General features: G+C 33.7%; 1 protein-coding gene across 3 annotated transcripts in view; it reads left to right on the top strand.

The window, feature by feature from the left end:
• IPO8 (importin 8) overlaps window positions 1–15856 on the top strand; it is an 81620-nt gene that overhangs the window by 10755 nt on the left and 55009 nt on the right. For all 3 annotated transcript variants that reach the window (XR_013763749.1, XM_079139304.1, XM_079139303.1), the window contains exons 3-10: window positions 1509–1665; window positions 4476–4634; window positions 5602–5758; window positions 8175–8264; window positions 9670–9764; window positions 10391–10475; window positions 13622–13756; window positions 15416–15515. Coding sequence is in view for 2 of the 3 variants with exons in the window: in XM_079139304.1 (XP_078995430.1) it covers window positions 1509–1665; window positions 4476–4634; window positions 5602–5758; window positions 8175–8264; window positions 9670–9764; window positions 10391–10475; window positions 13622–13756; window positions 15416–15515 (978 nt within the window). In the remaining variant the exon portion in view is untranslated. The remainder of the gene's footprint in view (window positions 1–1508; window positions 1666–4475; window positions 4635–5601; window positions 5759–8174; window positions 8265–9669; window positions 9765–10390; window positions 10476–13621; window positions 13757–15415; window positions 15516–15856) is intronic.

The raw sequence follows: 15856 nt of genomic DNA, 5'->3' as shown, positions 1-15856 counted from the left end.
CTGTCTCCATCCTTTGAGGTTGTGGAACCCAATTTATTCCCGTAGTTATGTTTCTGAGTCAAAAGAGTAAAATTTAAGTGATTATATGTATGCTTGAGGATAGAGGCAAGTTTGTTTTAGAAAATTAATTTCATGCAACTGAAAACCACAATTAGATAATATTTCACCCCAGTTAGAACAGCTATCATCAAAAAGACAAAAAATGGGCTGGGGATATAGTTTAGTGATAGGGCCCTTGCCTAACCTGTGTGATGTCCTGGGTTTGATCCCTAGTACTGGAAACAAACTACACAAAACAATAATTAAAAAAGCAAATGCTGGCAAGGATACAGAGAAAAGGAAGTTCTTGCATACTTTTGGTGGGAATGTAAATTTAGTGTAGCCACTATGGTATGGTATAGTAAGTGGTATGGAAATTCCTCAAAAAATGAAAAATAGAAGTACCATATGATCCAGCAGTTCACTTCTGGGTACATGTCCAAAGGCAATGAAATCATTATTCCAAAAAACATTTTGTATTCTCCTGTTTATTTCAGCACTTTTCACAACAGCTAAAATAAGAAATCAACTCAGATGCCCTTCAGTGGATGAATGGATAAAAATCCCCCAACAATGGAATTTTATTCTGCCATAAAAAGAACGAAATTCTATCATTTGCAGCAAAATGAATGGAACTGGGGGTCATTATGCTAAGCGAAATTAGGCAGACACAGAAAGACACATACCATATGTTCTCACTCATTTATGGTAGCTAATAAGTCATTTTTGTAGAAGAGTAGAATGTAGTTTTGGAAGGTTAGGGTGTAGAGGGGTTAGAAAGAATTTCAATAAGGGGCACCAAAACAGTAAAAAGAAAAAATAAGAAAATCTCTTGTATAAAAAAAGAATAGGAACAAAATAATTGTATTCTGATAGAAATAAACAGATGAAAAATTTCCTGAGATTTTTCCAAAAATATTTGAAGGATAGAAATGATGCCCATTTCCTTGTTATAAGTAATAAATATCTCAAAAGGGTTAGATAAAAATTACCAATGCTTTAAAAAGCATTAGTATTCTAAGTTTGTAGAGCAGGATAGTAGCCAGTGGAAAAAATAAATAGAAAAACCAGTTTATGTAAAGGAAAGCAGAGCTTTACCTGTTGTCAGTTCAGTATTAGGCATCATGAAAAGTGTGATTTTATGATCTCAGGGTGGGTTTTATATGGTCTCATTTGGACCACTTTATGTTTAGTCTAAGGATATATGCACATGATTCCTAGATCATTTTTCTGGCTTTTAAGCTTTGGAGTTTGATTTGGCAAAATATTTTCTACTTATACTACCTAAAGTGAAACCTTTAAATTCTTACCCATTTCCCTTTCCCAACTTGGCTTTATTCCTGTAAGATTTGCCTGCTGGGTGTCGTGTCATTTTTGGCACTGAAAGGTTTAGCCTTTCATGCCCTATCCCCCTGAATTAAAGCAGTCCTTTTTATACTAACACATTATCATTATTTTCCCAAACATAGCTGCCATCTACCTAAAGAACATGGTGACCCAGTATTGGCCTGACCGGGAACCTCCACCCGGAGAAGCAATATTTCCCTTCAATATTCATGAAAATGACCGCCAGCAAATACGTGATAACATTGTGGAAGGGATAATTCGGTCTCCAGATCTAGTGAGGTATGTTGTGCTTTATCTATATAATTATTAGGAAGTATGAAATATTTGGATCTGGAGATGGGAGTGGTGAGATCTGATCATTAGCTTCAAGTTGTTTTTTTTTATAAAGGTAAAATAATGAAGAGGAACACTCAGAATATTATCTTTTATCTTACTTAATGTCTTTGCATTTGTAATTTGCCTCAAAATATTTTGGAAAAAATTGTATCATCATAAGTTGCCTCAAAAAGAAGTAAGGTAAATATCAAACAATTAAAATGATTGTGTAAATTCTTGCTAACCTATGTTGTTCGTGTTAGTAATGATCCCTTCATTCTTTTTAGTGTTTGCTTTCCTTTTCCTTGACATAAGGAGTTCATTCTGGGAATTTTCTTTTTTTTTTTCCTTTCCTTTTTTTTCTTTCTTTTTTTTTGGGTACTGAGGATTGAACTGAGGGGTGCTTTACCACTGAACCATATCCCCAGCTTTTTTAATATTTTATTCAGAGATAGGGTCTCGCTAAGTTACTTAGTGCCTTACTAAGTTGCTGAGGCTGGCTTTGATCTTCCTGCCTCAGCCTCCTGAGCTGCTGGGATTATAGGTGTGTGCCACTGCACCCAGCCAATTCTGGGAATTTTAATCTACTTTTTTTTTTTTTAACACTTTACCTATGTTTTTATTTTTATTTTTAAATGAACTAAATATCTTTCCCTGCCAAGGAATGATAGTCAATATAAACTACAGGAATTAATACCCATTTTTCAGATTCATAGATTAGATTAGATGCTATAGAGAGCACTGTCCAATAGAACTTTATGCAGTGATACAAGTATTCTTTGTCCATACTGTCCAGTATTTAGCCATGCGACATGGCTTTTGAACACTCGAAAATGTGGCTAGTGTAACTGAGGAACTGCATTCTAAATTCCACTTTAAATGCAATTTGATGCATTTAAAATGTGTATATGTAGCTAGTGACTGGTGTATTAAACAACAAAGCCAAAGAATCACACAGATTTTTCAATCTTAGGCTGAGATTTTTTATTTTTCTTTCAGTTCTGGAGATTGAACCCAGGCCTGTGCATGCTAGCTCTGCCACTGAGTTACACTCCCAGCCCCAAGTTTTGGAGTTTTAACCCATTAAGTCCCAAGTTTCCAATTCTGCAAACATAGTAAATATTCAAATATCATTTACCACATAGTTAAATTTGTTGCTCAACTTAAGTTTTTATAGTTGTTTCACATCTGGAATAATGGCACAAAATGGATTAAAGTAGGAGAAACAAATTTACTTCAACATATGAGCTAGTTATTTTCTTTTGAAAATGGTGGGCAAGCCAGGTGTGGTTGTTTATGCCTGTAATCCAAGTTATTGGGGAGCTGAGACAAGAGGATTACGAGTGAGGCTGTCCTTGGCCACTTAGTGAAGAGTCTCTCAAAATAAAAAAATAAGGGCTGGGTAAAAGGCCTCTGGGTTCAATCTCCAGTACAAAAGAAAAAGGAAAAAAAAAAAAAAAATGGAGGAGCAAACACATGAAACAGTAGTAGGGAATGAAATTTATTTATTTATTTATTTATTTATTTATATGTGGTGCTGAGGATTGAACCCAGGGCCTCACACATGCCACGCCAGTGCTCTACCACTGAGCCACAACCCCAGTCTTTGTATCTTCTCTGTTGCTTTTAAAATTTATTTATTTGGAGGTGGCTCTTAGCTTTCCTCTTCAGAAATTGCCTAGCTAATGCTTTTTTTTTTTCTTATCCTCAGAGTACAAAAATTAGTATCTCAGTTGCTTTGGCAAGTGCAGCACTCACAGGTGGTTGTTAGTTGATGAGGGATAGATGTTCAAAGTTTTGGTTCATAGAGATGCTTCCTATAGTTATGTAAGCCTCCATTTTACTTACTTTTACTATCTGTAAACTAGGTCTGTCTATTTGAAATGATAAACTATTTTCTCTCCTTCTTTCCTTTAGAATTTGGTAACCAAAATATAAAATATAGCACACTGAGAAACATTACAGAGCTGTTTTGAAATTTTTATGAATTTTTTTTTTTTCGATACTGGAATTGAACCCAGGGATACTTTACTATTGAGCTACATTCCCAACCCTTTTTAATTTTTTATTTTGAGGCAGGATCTCACTAAGTTGCTGAGGCTGATCTCAAACTTGTGATCCTCTTACCTTGGCCTCCTGAGTTGCTGGGATTATAGCCATGCACTACTGTGCCTGGCCTTACAAATTTACTTTTAAGTTCATATTTTAAAAAGCTGTCTTTAAAATAAGAATGAAGATAAGTCTTCATTCATTTTAGGATATTCCCCATTCTGTTTATTTTTAGTAAATTGAGCTACTGAGGAATTTGTTTGTTTGATTTTAGGACTACTGTTTTCCTTCCTACTCCACACATATACAGTTATGTGCCACATAACAGCATTTTGGTGAACCACATATATGATGATAGGTCCCATAAAATTACGTCACCTAGTGATGTAGCCATCTCAGTTTAGATGATGGAAGGTTGGTTACTTTGTCTGTTTGTTTGTTATTTCCACAATCCCAGAGTGCTGGGGACTCGAACCCGAGCCTCCAGCATGAGAGGCAGGCACTCTACGAAATGGGCTATATGGCCTGCACCATCTCAGTTTATAAAAGTCCGTTCTGTGTTGTTCCACAACTGTGAACTTGCTTACTGAAGCATTTTTCAAAACATTTTCCACGTTGGTAAATAATGTGTGACTGGACAACTTTTATGTAAAATATTAAAGGTCTTTGATACATTATCTTCTAACTACTTGTAGTTTTTACCTTTTTCCCTCCTTACCTTTTAGAGTGCAGTTAACAATGTGTCTCCGTGTCATCATTAAGCATGATTTTCCTGGTCACTGGCCAGCAGTGGTGGACAAGATAGACTATTATTTGCAATCACAGAACAGTGGAAGCTGGCTTGGCAGTTTGTTATGTTTATACCAACTGGTGAAGACTTATGAGTAAGTTGATGTCTTTTGGATAAAGAGAACAGTCTTGTCACTTTGGGATTTAAGTTATGTAGGGGATCTGCTATGGGTGGTCTGCAAAACCAGGTTAATTTGGAAAATGTTGGGTTAAATGCAGTTAAGCATGTTTATTTACTGCAGTTATTCAAAGCATCTTTAATCTTGTAATGTACATTGCTAATTTCTAATGAAGATATAATATGTAGTGCTTCTGAAACATTTATTCGTAGTTTAACTTGGAGACTAAATGTTTTGCCTTAACATTTGTCTTCTCATGAGCATATTATGAAGTAAGTCAAATCGGATACCTTTCTGGATATAAGAATGAAGGTGCTAAAGTTCTTTGCTGGTCATATTCTTCTCCATAAAAGTTGTTTGGAAGGTGGAGGACTAGTATCACATTTAATAGTATTTTCTGTTTATAAGAGGATTGCTGCTCTTACTTACAAAATCTTATTATTTTCCTTCTTTTTAACTAGTTAGTTCAGACTCTTATTGGTAGAATTTTTACAGAATATTTCAGATTTTTAGCAATTAATCTAAGAGCAGCTAAATTTGTATGCTATTTTAACTTCTCAATTTAGAATAACATAAAAAACATTTTCCCTACTTTATATGAGTGTTGATGTAAACTAGCTTTTCAACTTGTATTTTATAGGAAGAATTATGGTTTAATGAAAATTACTTTAGATACTAGAGATATTTGTGTAAGAAAGCTGCAAATTAGCCTTGGATTCTTTTAAACTAGCCTAAATCTTTCTAGAAAGATTTTGGGTATTTTGCTTAGAACAGGCACATGCTCCCAAAGTTCATTCCAACAACCCAAATAGAAAGTGAAAGTCAAAAAAATTTTTTTGGGGAGTTTGTTTTATGTTTTAATGAATATTTTTCATTCATTGTTTATAGTTCTTTGGGGAACAGGAGAAATTACTTCTCATTCTTTTTGTCTTTGCTCATGTAGATATAAGAAAGCAGAAGAAAGAGAACCTCTTATAGCAGCAATGCAGATATTTCTGCCACGTATTCAGCAACAAATCATGCAGCTCCTTCCTGATTCCTCCCATTATTCTGTATTACTGCAGAAACAGATTCTCAAAATCTTTTATGCACTTGTTCAGGTAAGTTTCTACTGCAGAAGCCAAAAATGGGGTCTTGTATTTCTACCTCACATGTAGAAAGTACTCAGTCAGTTATTATTAAAATTATATATTATATATTCTCACGTATATTTCTTTTAAGAAATCCTTGTGAGAAACAGGATCACAAAAGTTAACAGAGGTAACTTTTCTAGTGTATGAAGCCCTGGGTAAGCAAGAACCAAGGCATTACTTGCCCTAAAACTTCTAGTAGACATTTCTGTCCAAAGCATAGTTATGATTATAGGAAAAGAATAAGGACTATAAAAGAGAATCCTTCTTTTATTGGAAAATCATATTTATAGTAATGTCTCTGTCTTCCACCCAACCTAAAGCCTACCAAGGTTTGGTGACTCATTTCTCTCCATTCAAATTTCTCATTTTTCATATTTGAAAGCTATAAAGGCCACTAATATGGAAATTTAAAAAAATTAGAAGATAGAGATGTAATGTGTTTAAAATGCAAAAATATTTAACAACAAATTCTTGAAAGACATGGGTAAATTGGTTCTGGTTGGGGGAAGAATCATTGTTGTCAACCTAAATGATTTAATGATTAATGAATTGAAGCTCTAATACATGTTTTTTACTTAATTCCTCATGACACTAGGGTAGTTTTGTTGAACTTGAGAGGCAGGATAGTATAGATTTGTTTTTGGCACTGTTTCAGAATATTTCATTTCAATATAGATGTATAGTTATATTAAAATCTCATCTTTAAAACTGTGTGTGTGGGAGTGTGTTACTGGGAATTGAACCCAGGACCTTACATATGCTAGGCAAGCGCTCTACGACTGAACTACATCCCAGCCCTACATCTTTTAAACTTTTACTAAAGACAGTCTGAGCCAGACTTTTGTTTTTCAGGTCAACCTTTTTGAGGGAAGGAGAGAGAAAAGGAAAGGAAGCAATCTGAGAAGAGAGAAGAACTAGAATATTAGAAAAGTATATTCTTCCCTTCTTTTTCTTTTTAGAAGGGAAGAAAGATGATGCATAATGCTCCTACTTATCGAAGCAGTGTTTAGAACTCTTCCTTAGGAGGATCACTTTATTTGAGGCAAACTTTTTATTCAGTGAGATGTTTTGTCATTAGATTTGGTAATAACCCTTTTGCTTGGGGCCAAACTTGTCTTTCCTTTTGAGAGAAACAGCTAGGAATTGGGCAGTAAGGTAAAGATTGACCAAGTCATTTTTCTGTTGCTCTTCTTGATTTGCCAACGGGCAAAGTCTAAATTTTTTTTCTCTCAACCTATACATTCTAAAAACCTCAATACTTTTAACCATTTTGAAAATCTGTTAATGTACTACTTAATGTGCTCCTTTGGAAGCAAAAATTTCAAAGCATTTGAGAGACATAGTTGCAATAATAATATAACTAAAAAGTGATAATATGGAAAGAGACAGAGGAATATTTTTTTAAAGTCTGTACAATGAGATTGATTTAGTCTAAGCAGCACTTATTTGTATAGGGTACTTGGATATTTCATACATTCCAGAGGAATCACCATTCTCTGTCTTAACTCTTAGCCTGGTCCTCATCTGTACCCTAACTCAAGTCCATATGCATCCCCAGGGCATTTTGAATAAAGTGTGAACTGAATTTAGCCTGTAAAACTTTTCATCCCTCCATCTTTATCTTTTACCATTTCTGTGTGTGTGTGTGTGTGTGTGTGTGTGTGTGTGTGTGTGTGTGTTTCCAATTAGATTGTAACCTTGTGAGGGCAATGGCTATCAATCTTACTTATTATGTCCTTAGCATTAGCACATTTTGGAATAAAGGGATGTGGATATACTTACTGTTTCTCCTCTCCTACAGCTCACAGTGTAACAGGGGAGACAAATGCCTGCATCAAAGTGAACTGTGGTTATTATGTCACAGTGTAGAGGAAAGTAACTAAAAAACAGTTTCATGAGTGTTCAGGGAGGTAAAGATTGTCACTAACGTAGTTAAAATTAAAAGTTTGACACACAAAGGAGTAAATAGTAAAAATCACTTACCTGGAATATCAAGTACTAGGTAAAGTTTGAGTTCATACGTAAGCTTCTCACAGTTTGTAGATGCTGTTTTACTTACTTTTACTATCTCTGGGCTAGGTTTGTCCATTTGAAATGATACAGTGTTGCTGAATAAATAAGCCTAATTAAAAATTTTTCAAAAATATACATAATTTTAAAATTTAGACGTATATGCTTATAAATCTATTTCAAGTTAAATTTTAGGTTGAATAATATGAAATTGCTATTTTCATGCTCAAAAATTATTAAATTATATATATTATATATTATATTATATATAATATATATTATATATTATATTTTAACTTTACAGTATAGATAAAATTGCTTATTTTTATGCTAAATGGGAATTCTTCTTTATGTTGTTGTTCTATTTTTCCAGTATGCATTGCCTCTTCAGCTGATGAATAACCAAACCATGACAACATGGATGGAGATCTTCCGAACTATTATTGACAGGACAGTCCCTCCTGTAAGATAGGGGTGTTTCTAAGAAAAACTGGGCACTCTTAAGTTTGGAGTACTTGTGTTAAACTAATTCATTATCCTATCCTAATATTTGGAAAAAAAATTGCAACTGTAATAATATTAATTAGTAAAATAATTCATAATCATTTTTAGAAAGCTCATACAAGCAAAAATAATGAAATAACTAATCCTACTAAAAATGGTAAAAACTATTTTTAAAACTTGGTACTTATTCCTCTAACCTTTTTTCTTGTAGATACTATTTTGAAATTCATTTTAGCCTAAAATTTAATATATTTTGTATTTTTTATGATCACGAGTGTTTTTATACTTAATTTTTGTCAGATGCTTCATTTGCTGGATGTTTAGGTTGTTTCACTTTTTTAGTGTTTTAACTATAATTATGCGTGTGCATGATTATTTTCTCTGGAAAAATTTTATAAAAGTGTTTAGGCTTTTGACACATCTTGCCAAATGATTTCCAGAAAGGGCACCCTGGTTTATACTTTAATAAACAATGACTGAGAATGCCTATTATGATTATACACTGAATTATAAGTTTGCCTGTTTTATAGGTCTCTCCTTTTGATCTGCAATGAGAGTATTTCTTCATCTATCAAATTAACCCTCCATTCCCCAATATATTTTTTCTATTGCTGTTCTGAGGATTGAACCCGGGGTGCTTTACAGTGAGCCACATACCCAGTCCTTTTAAAATTTTATTTTGAGACAGGGTCTCACTAAGTTGCTCAGGGTGGCCTCAAACTTGTGATCCTCCTGCCTCAGCTTCCTAAGTTGCTAGAATTACAAGTGTGCGCCACTGCATCTGACTTAACTTTTATATATTATTACATTTAAGATGGCCTTAAAATGTACAATATTCTTTCCATTGTCCTTATCTTTTTGTGTATTTGTGTACTGGGAATTGAATCCAGTTCTTATGCATGCTAAGTATGCTTTTGACCACTGAGCTACGTCCCTAGTTCCAGTCTCTTTATCTTGAAACATAGTATTTAGAGGTTTAATGTACATATATAGGTGCTCAAAATTTAGTATATAAAATTTTGTGACCATCACTCAGATTAAAATACAGAGCCTTTTTATTATCTCAGAGTTTTATCAAGGGGTCATGATGTTTGTATTTTGTTTTCTATTTATTTGACCCTTCTGAAGATAGTCGATAAATGCTGAAGATAGTAGATAAATGTGAACAATGGCATTGGCTAGTTGAAATTTGCTTTGCTTATTTGATTCCTACCTAGCAATCTATGAAGAATGCATTCATAGAGCTATTGAACTTCACATTTAATATATGACTTAATCTATACCAAGGCTTATTCTGCTTTTGTTTTTCACATAAATCCTTTTATTATGCAGACATTTAATCTGGGTGATTTTTGTTCTCTTAGGAGACTCTGCAAATTGATGAAGATGATAGACCAGAACTAGTATGGTGGAAGTGTAAGAAGTGGGCTCTGCATATTGTAGCTCGTCTCTTTGAACGGTAATTCTCTGTTTATTACATTTATGATTGTACAGTCAGTATAATAAAACTGAATATTTCCCTTGTTGCTCTGAAGTTTATGATTATATGTCTTCACAACCACAGAGGGCAAAAAGTCACCCTCTATTTAAAGTGGCTTAATTGTGATCATTGGCTTTGAGATCATAATGAGATAGGGAGCCTTCTCCAGCTCTTTTTTTCTATTCTTCTGTGAAAAACATGGAAAAATAACATCATTCAGTTCATTGGAAATATCCAGGAATTATGTGAGAAGGTGCATGGCCATCAAGCTCCATAAGAAAATAAAATTTTATTTTAAGAGCATTTACTGGAAGAAATTTATTACATGTGAGATAAACATTTTTATTATTTAAAGCACTTTTTATTCCTAACATTGGCTCTATAGGAGCTCTTGGTTTAAAAGGTAAAAGCTTGTATCTGAAATTTCAAGTATGGCTCAGAGTTTGAGCCATATGGCTCTTTATGATTTTATTTTGTGCCTTCTGAAAAAGATGAATGTGTTAGTTTTCTGTTACAATAGAATGCATCTTTCAATGACTATAAGCTTGTGAGCTTGCTTTGTTTTTAAACTTCATAGTATTTGAAAATTTTCTTTGAATTTTAAGGTATGGAAGCCCAGGAAATGTTACAAAAGAATATTTTGAATTTTCTGAATTCTTCTTGAAAACCTATGCAGTGGGAATTCAGCAGGTAATAAGCTTACACTTTTAAAACAGAAGGATGGTTATTGCTGAAAGTTATTTCTGTCTGTTTAAAAGTAGATTACAGACATATTAATTCTTTACATTATTTTTATGGTATAGGGGATTGAAACCAGGGTGCTCTACCACTGAGCTGCATCCCCAGTCCTTTTTATTTTCAGACAGGGCCTCGATAAGTTATTGACACTGGCCTTGAACTTGAGATTCTTCTGCTCAACCTCCTGAGTAGCTAGGATCACAGGCAGGTGCTACTATGCCCAGCTTCATTTTTGATTTAAAGAAGATGAGGGCTGGTAGGCCAGTTGGTAGAGTGCTTGCCACGCAAGCATCAAGGCCCTGGGTTCAAATCCCCAGCACCACAAAATAAATAAATAAATAAATAAAGAAGATGAAATGACTGCTATGGGAATCTAATACAGTGCAATTGGTTTTGGAATCATATGTTTCAGGATGACTACTAGACTTAGACTCTGGACCCAAACCTTTAAAGTTTGTTGAAACTGGGATAGTAATTGACAACATTCTTGGGTTAACTCTATTTGACCTCTTGTGAATTTCTTAACTTTCAGTTCTTTGAGCACCTCTTTGTTTTAAACTCTTTTCTTAGAAGATTTATGCAATATGAATCTGTTTAAAGAGTAGTTGAGCTTTGATGTTAAGACTCTCAGCTGAGGGGGTTAGGGTTGTAGCTCAGTGGTAGAGCACTTGCCTAGCACCCCAAATAAGTAAGTAAGTAAGTAAGTAAATAAATAAATAAATAAATAAAGGTATTGTGTCTATCTACAACTTAAAAAAATTTTTAAAAAATACTCAGCTGAGAACTTTAACTTTTCTGTGGAAATTTGAGAACCATTTGATCCAGTGAAAATAGGTGTTCTTGAGAAACAATCCAAATTGATATTAATATTTAAAAACTTTAATTACAAAGGATGATTCAGCTATGAAGATTGACTGATCAGTATTGACATTTGAATCACGTTTTTGTAATTTTTCAACAAATAAAATTCTTTTTAATTGGAATTTTTTTTATTGGTGCATTATAATTGTACATACTGACAGGATTTTTTAACAAATAAAATTTAATGATTGATCAATTACAGGCTATGTCAGGACCCTATTTTGGAAGCAAAGATTAATTAATCAGATATAGGCAAAGGCTTTAATGATACAGATTTTTTCGGGTTTTTATATATCTTTATTGTGAATGATAAAAAGCTAAGTACTTTGAACTTATTGCTTTAATGTGGAATTCTTTATTTTATGGATTATCATTTTGATTAATAGAATGCTTTCTAAAAAGTACAATACCACGGTTCTAGAAAACTATAATTTCTCAGTTTTATTTTGTTTGCTTATGAGACAATCTGTAGTGAAAGTGAGTAAATAATGTGTAAAATTATCTGCTCAGCAATTCACCATGGATACCAGGATAATAAGGAAGCTGATCAGCTGTTTCCTGCTCTTACTATTATTAAACTCTATTAAGCATCTTCAAGTTGATGTCCACTGGGTGTGTTCAGTATAGTATTTCCAGGGTCATGTAGACATAGACATGTATTTACACATATATTTAAAAGTAAATCTCATGCCATTTCCTCCTTGTCATAAATTATTTGTACTTTGGTTGTTTAAGATATGTTCCTGATCTTTAAAAATAGTTTTCTTATCAAGAACTGTTCTCTACCATGTGTCTCATCTTGCACTACCCCCACTCTGTATGTGCCACACTGTGTTAGGTAGAATGGTCCGTATCATTCTTTTAGCCTCAATTGCAGATGGAGTTTCTAGGAGATGGTGGGACTTCTGATAAATTTTACAAGGCTACACTTTAGGAAGCTTGAATAAAATTCATACTCAGAATTTATAGATTTTGTATGTATTTCGAAAGATTCAGCAACTCAAATAAGTTTGATATACTGAAGTGCTGGAGACTAGTAATTGGGCTTTTCGTTAGTGAGGCCTTTGCCAGTCACAGTTGCTTCCTTCACATGGTTCTTCCCTTATAAATAATTGTTACGATTAACCTTTAAAAAATAACGTCTCAGTTTTGTGTTATGTTTACAGAGATCTGTGATTCGAGATTATAAAATAAAATCCTCACACATTTTCTTCTGGGAATTGTATGCTTTCATTTTTTTTGTCAAAGTATTTCCCCATCTGGAGTTTGTTTTGGTGCGATGTTTATTTAGGGATCTAGTTTAACTTTTTAATTTTTTTTTTTTTTTTTTTTGTGGTGCTGGGGATCGAACCCAGGACCTTGTGCTTACGAGGCAAGCACTCTACCAACTGAGCTATCTCCCCAGCCCTAACTTTTTAATTTTTAAAATAATATGTCTCTTCCAATTTCAAAGTCTTTATCAAGTAATAAAATTTATTTATGGTGGTGGTGGTGGGAGGGAGAAAAGAATGGGAAAACTTTAGATTATGTAGAAGGAAATGAGAGGAGGGTGGTATAAAAAGTGGTGGAATGAGACAGACATCATTACCCTGTGTACATGTACGATTACACGAATGGTATGAATCTACATCATGTACAACCATAGAAACAAAATGATGTACCCCATTTGTGTATGATGAATCAAAATGCAGTCTGTAAAAAATTAAAAGGTAAATTAAAAAATACCAAAAAAATTATTTGTGCTATCCTTTGCTGTAATGGAAATTTTAAAATGTTTAGTCAAATCTGTATTTTTCTGTTTTTTGTTTTTGAGATGGAATGTGACTGTGTTGCCCTCTGACTCACGGTTCTCCTGTCTCAGCCTTCTGAGTAGCTGGAATTGTAGGCATATGCTATCATACCTGGCACAAATCTGTTATTTTTCTTAAAATGGTAGTCTTAATTTATTTTGAAGAGCCACCAGTGGAATAGAAATCAGACTTACTCTGAGTATTCTGCAGGTTATATGTAGGACAAATGCCTGGGAGTCATGGCAAGATAGCCTTTAATTCAATATAACATAGATTTGTCTAATAATTATAACTGCCTATGTGAGCTTTCTCACAAAATATTGATTTTCCCCCAAATCTATTACTTTTGTCTCTATGTATTTTGGATTTTATGTTATACCTGAAGTGCCCCTTCTCTTTTAGCCTTAAAGTTGTTTTCCTATATTTTCTTTTCCTATTTTCCTGTAGGTACTATTAAAAATTTTAGACCAATATAGGCAGAAAGAATATGTAGCCCCCCGTGTTCTTCAGCAAGCATTCAACTATCTCAACCAAGGGGTTGTTCATTCTGTAACCTGGAAGCAGATGAAGCCACACATACAGGTGAGTATCAGAGTGCCTCTCCAAAATTGTTTTCCACTTAACTTAGGTTTCCCAGGTAAAGTGAGTATTACTAATCCTGTATTTTATAGTTAGTATCTCTTCAGTTCCATCAATAACTTCTAATAAGCACATCTGTTATAAATGACTTGGAAAATTGTCATTTGAAAAGAATGAGGCCTTCCATTTTGAAAGTTGGAAGACTTGGATTCAGTTGACTTTGTTCGAAATCTCATTTAGCCTCAGTTTCTCTTCTGTTAAGGCAGATAACATTTCTCTACTTTCTTATCTAGAGGTTGCTGGGATCAAATGAGGTATTTTGTGTGAAAATATTTTGAAAACTGTTAGCTGGACTCTACTAAGTATTATTTTGTAGAAAATGAAATCTGATAATGTGGACAATTTTCTTTTATAGGTCTGAGCAGAAAAGTTTTTGTTTTCTTTGAATGAAGTTTTCCAGCAGAAGTTAACATTTTCTGTTTTCATAGCAATTGTTTACTTAAAGATAGAATTCAGCATTATTTGTTTCTCCTCTTTATAGGGTACATGGTAACATGAGTTGTCTTTGCTGTCTGAAGTTAGTTGGGACAATTTGATGTGACCAGAAGTGAAAGACAGATCTCCTTCAGACAGAAGTTTTTTTTTTTTTTTTTCGGTGCTGAGGATTGAACCCAGGGCTTTGTGCTTGCAAGGCAAGCACTCTACCAACTGAACTATATCCCCAGCCCAGAATTCAGCATTATTAAAACTACAGATTAGAATAAAAAAATTGTGGGCCATTAACAAATAATTTGCATATGAATAACCCTGGATAATTCCAAAACATTAGGAACTGAATCACCATCTCCCAACTATGAGTTCTTAAATTCTCTAAGTTTGTGTGTAACAAGAAAATAGTTTCACTTTGCCTTTGTGCCCAGGATAGAATTTGGTTAGCGTTATGTTATTATGAGTCTTAAAAATATAGTATCTTATAAATTTTTTTTGTGGATAGTATTTCTTCTCCATTTTGACTTTATTTTTCCATGGTTGTAATGTAGGAATAAGAAAACTCTAGTTCTTAGGTTGAATTTTTTCTTAGAATCATTCAGTTTTGAATAAGTAGTTTTAGAGTACAAAGGGGCCTACTATAGTATTAGCAGTGTAAAAGAGGCCACTAGGTTAGGATCCCCCTAAACATGCGGTTTTAGGGTTGGAAATTAGTCTTTTGAAAGTGGAAGAAAAAAAGAAAATTGTAATGTTGTTGATAAGTTGACACTTAGGACCAATGTGAAACTGTTGAGAATTTTCAACATAAGAACTATAATAATAAATATATCCCTGACTTGACAATTTTATTCCTTAAAGAAATCAAAGTCTGTTTAATGTCAATTTTTTAGTAATATTTTATTATCTCTGTTGTTGCTTCAAAGAATAGAGTTTACATTTGTTTCTTTCTCTGTACTTTTACTCACTGTTCAAAAGCAATCTTACCTTTAAGTGAACCCCTATGCCTGCTTGAGGACTTTTGCTTGCCTGCCTTCACCATAGTGAAAGCAGGCTTAAAAGAAGAGTTACTGTAACTAGAAAACTACCATCATAGAGACTGTCAATAAATACACCATTGGTATTCCCCAAATTTGAATAGCCATACCCATTTGTTGTTTTTGTTTCTTATTTTAGAATATCTCTGAAGATGTAATTTTTTCTGTGATGTGCTATAAAGATGAGGATGAAGAACTGTGGCAAGAAGATCCATATGAGTATATAAGAATGAAATTTGGTACTTGAGACCTTTTTTCCTTATTAGTTCCTGGATATGTAAAGTAACTACATTTACATTTTTAAGCAGATTTTATCACTTTGTTAAATCCCCAAAGTTCCGCTTTGTGTGATAAACTGAAGCTCATTAGAATTTGGTGTCCTTTTGAGGCCTCTGGGTGTGGGAGATGAAAAACCTCTGTATGCATCTCTCTTAGGAGTGCTGAAGCACTCATGGAGCCATCTGTTACCTAGGCTGTGTCACATGGATTTGCAGGACCATACTTTTCTGTGTTCTCTGGGATGCCGTCCTACAGATTGGGTTGTTTTCAACTCTGAGAGAGCCTTTGGATTTCTGTATAT

Source organism: Sciurus vulgaris (assembly GCF_902686455.1).
Source record: "Sciurus vulgaris genome assembly, chromosome: 5".
Classification (NCBI taxonomy): Eukaryota; Metazoa; Chordata; class Mammalia; order Rodentia; family Sciuridae; genus Sciurus; species Sciurus vulgaris.
Note: the sequence above shows the minus strand (reverse complement) of the source record. Positions and strands in the feature narration are given on the sequence as shown.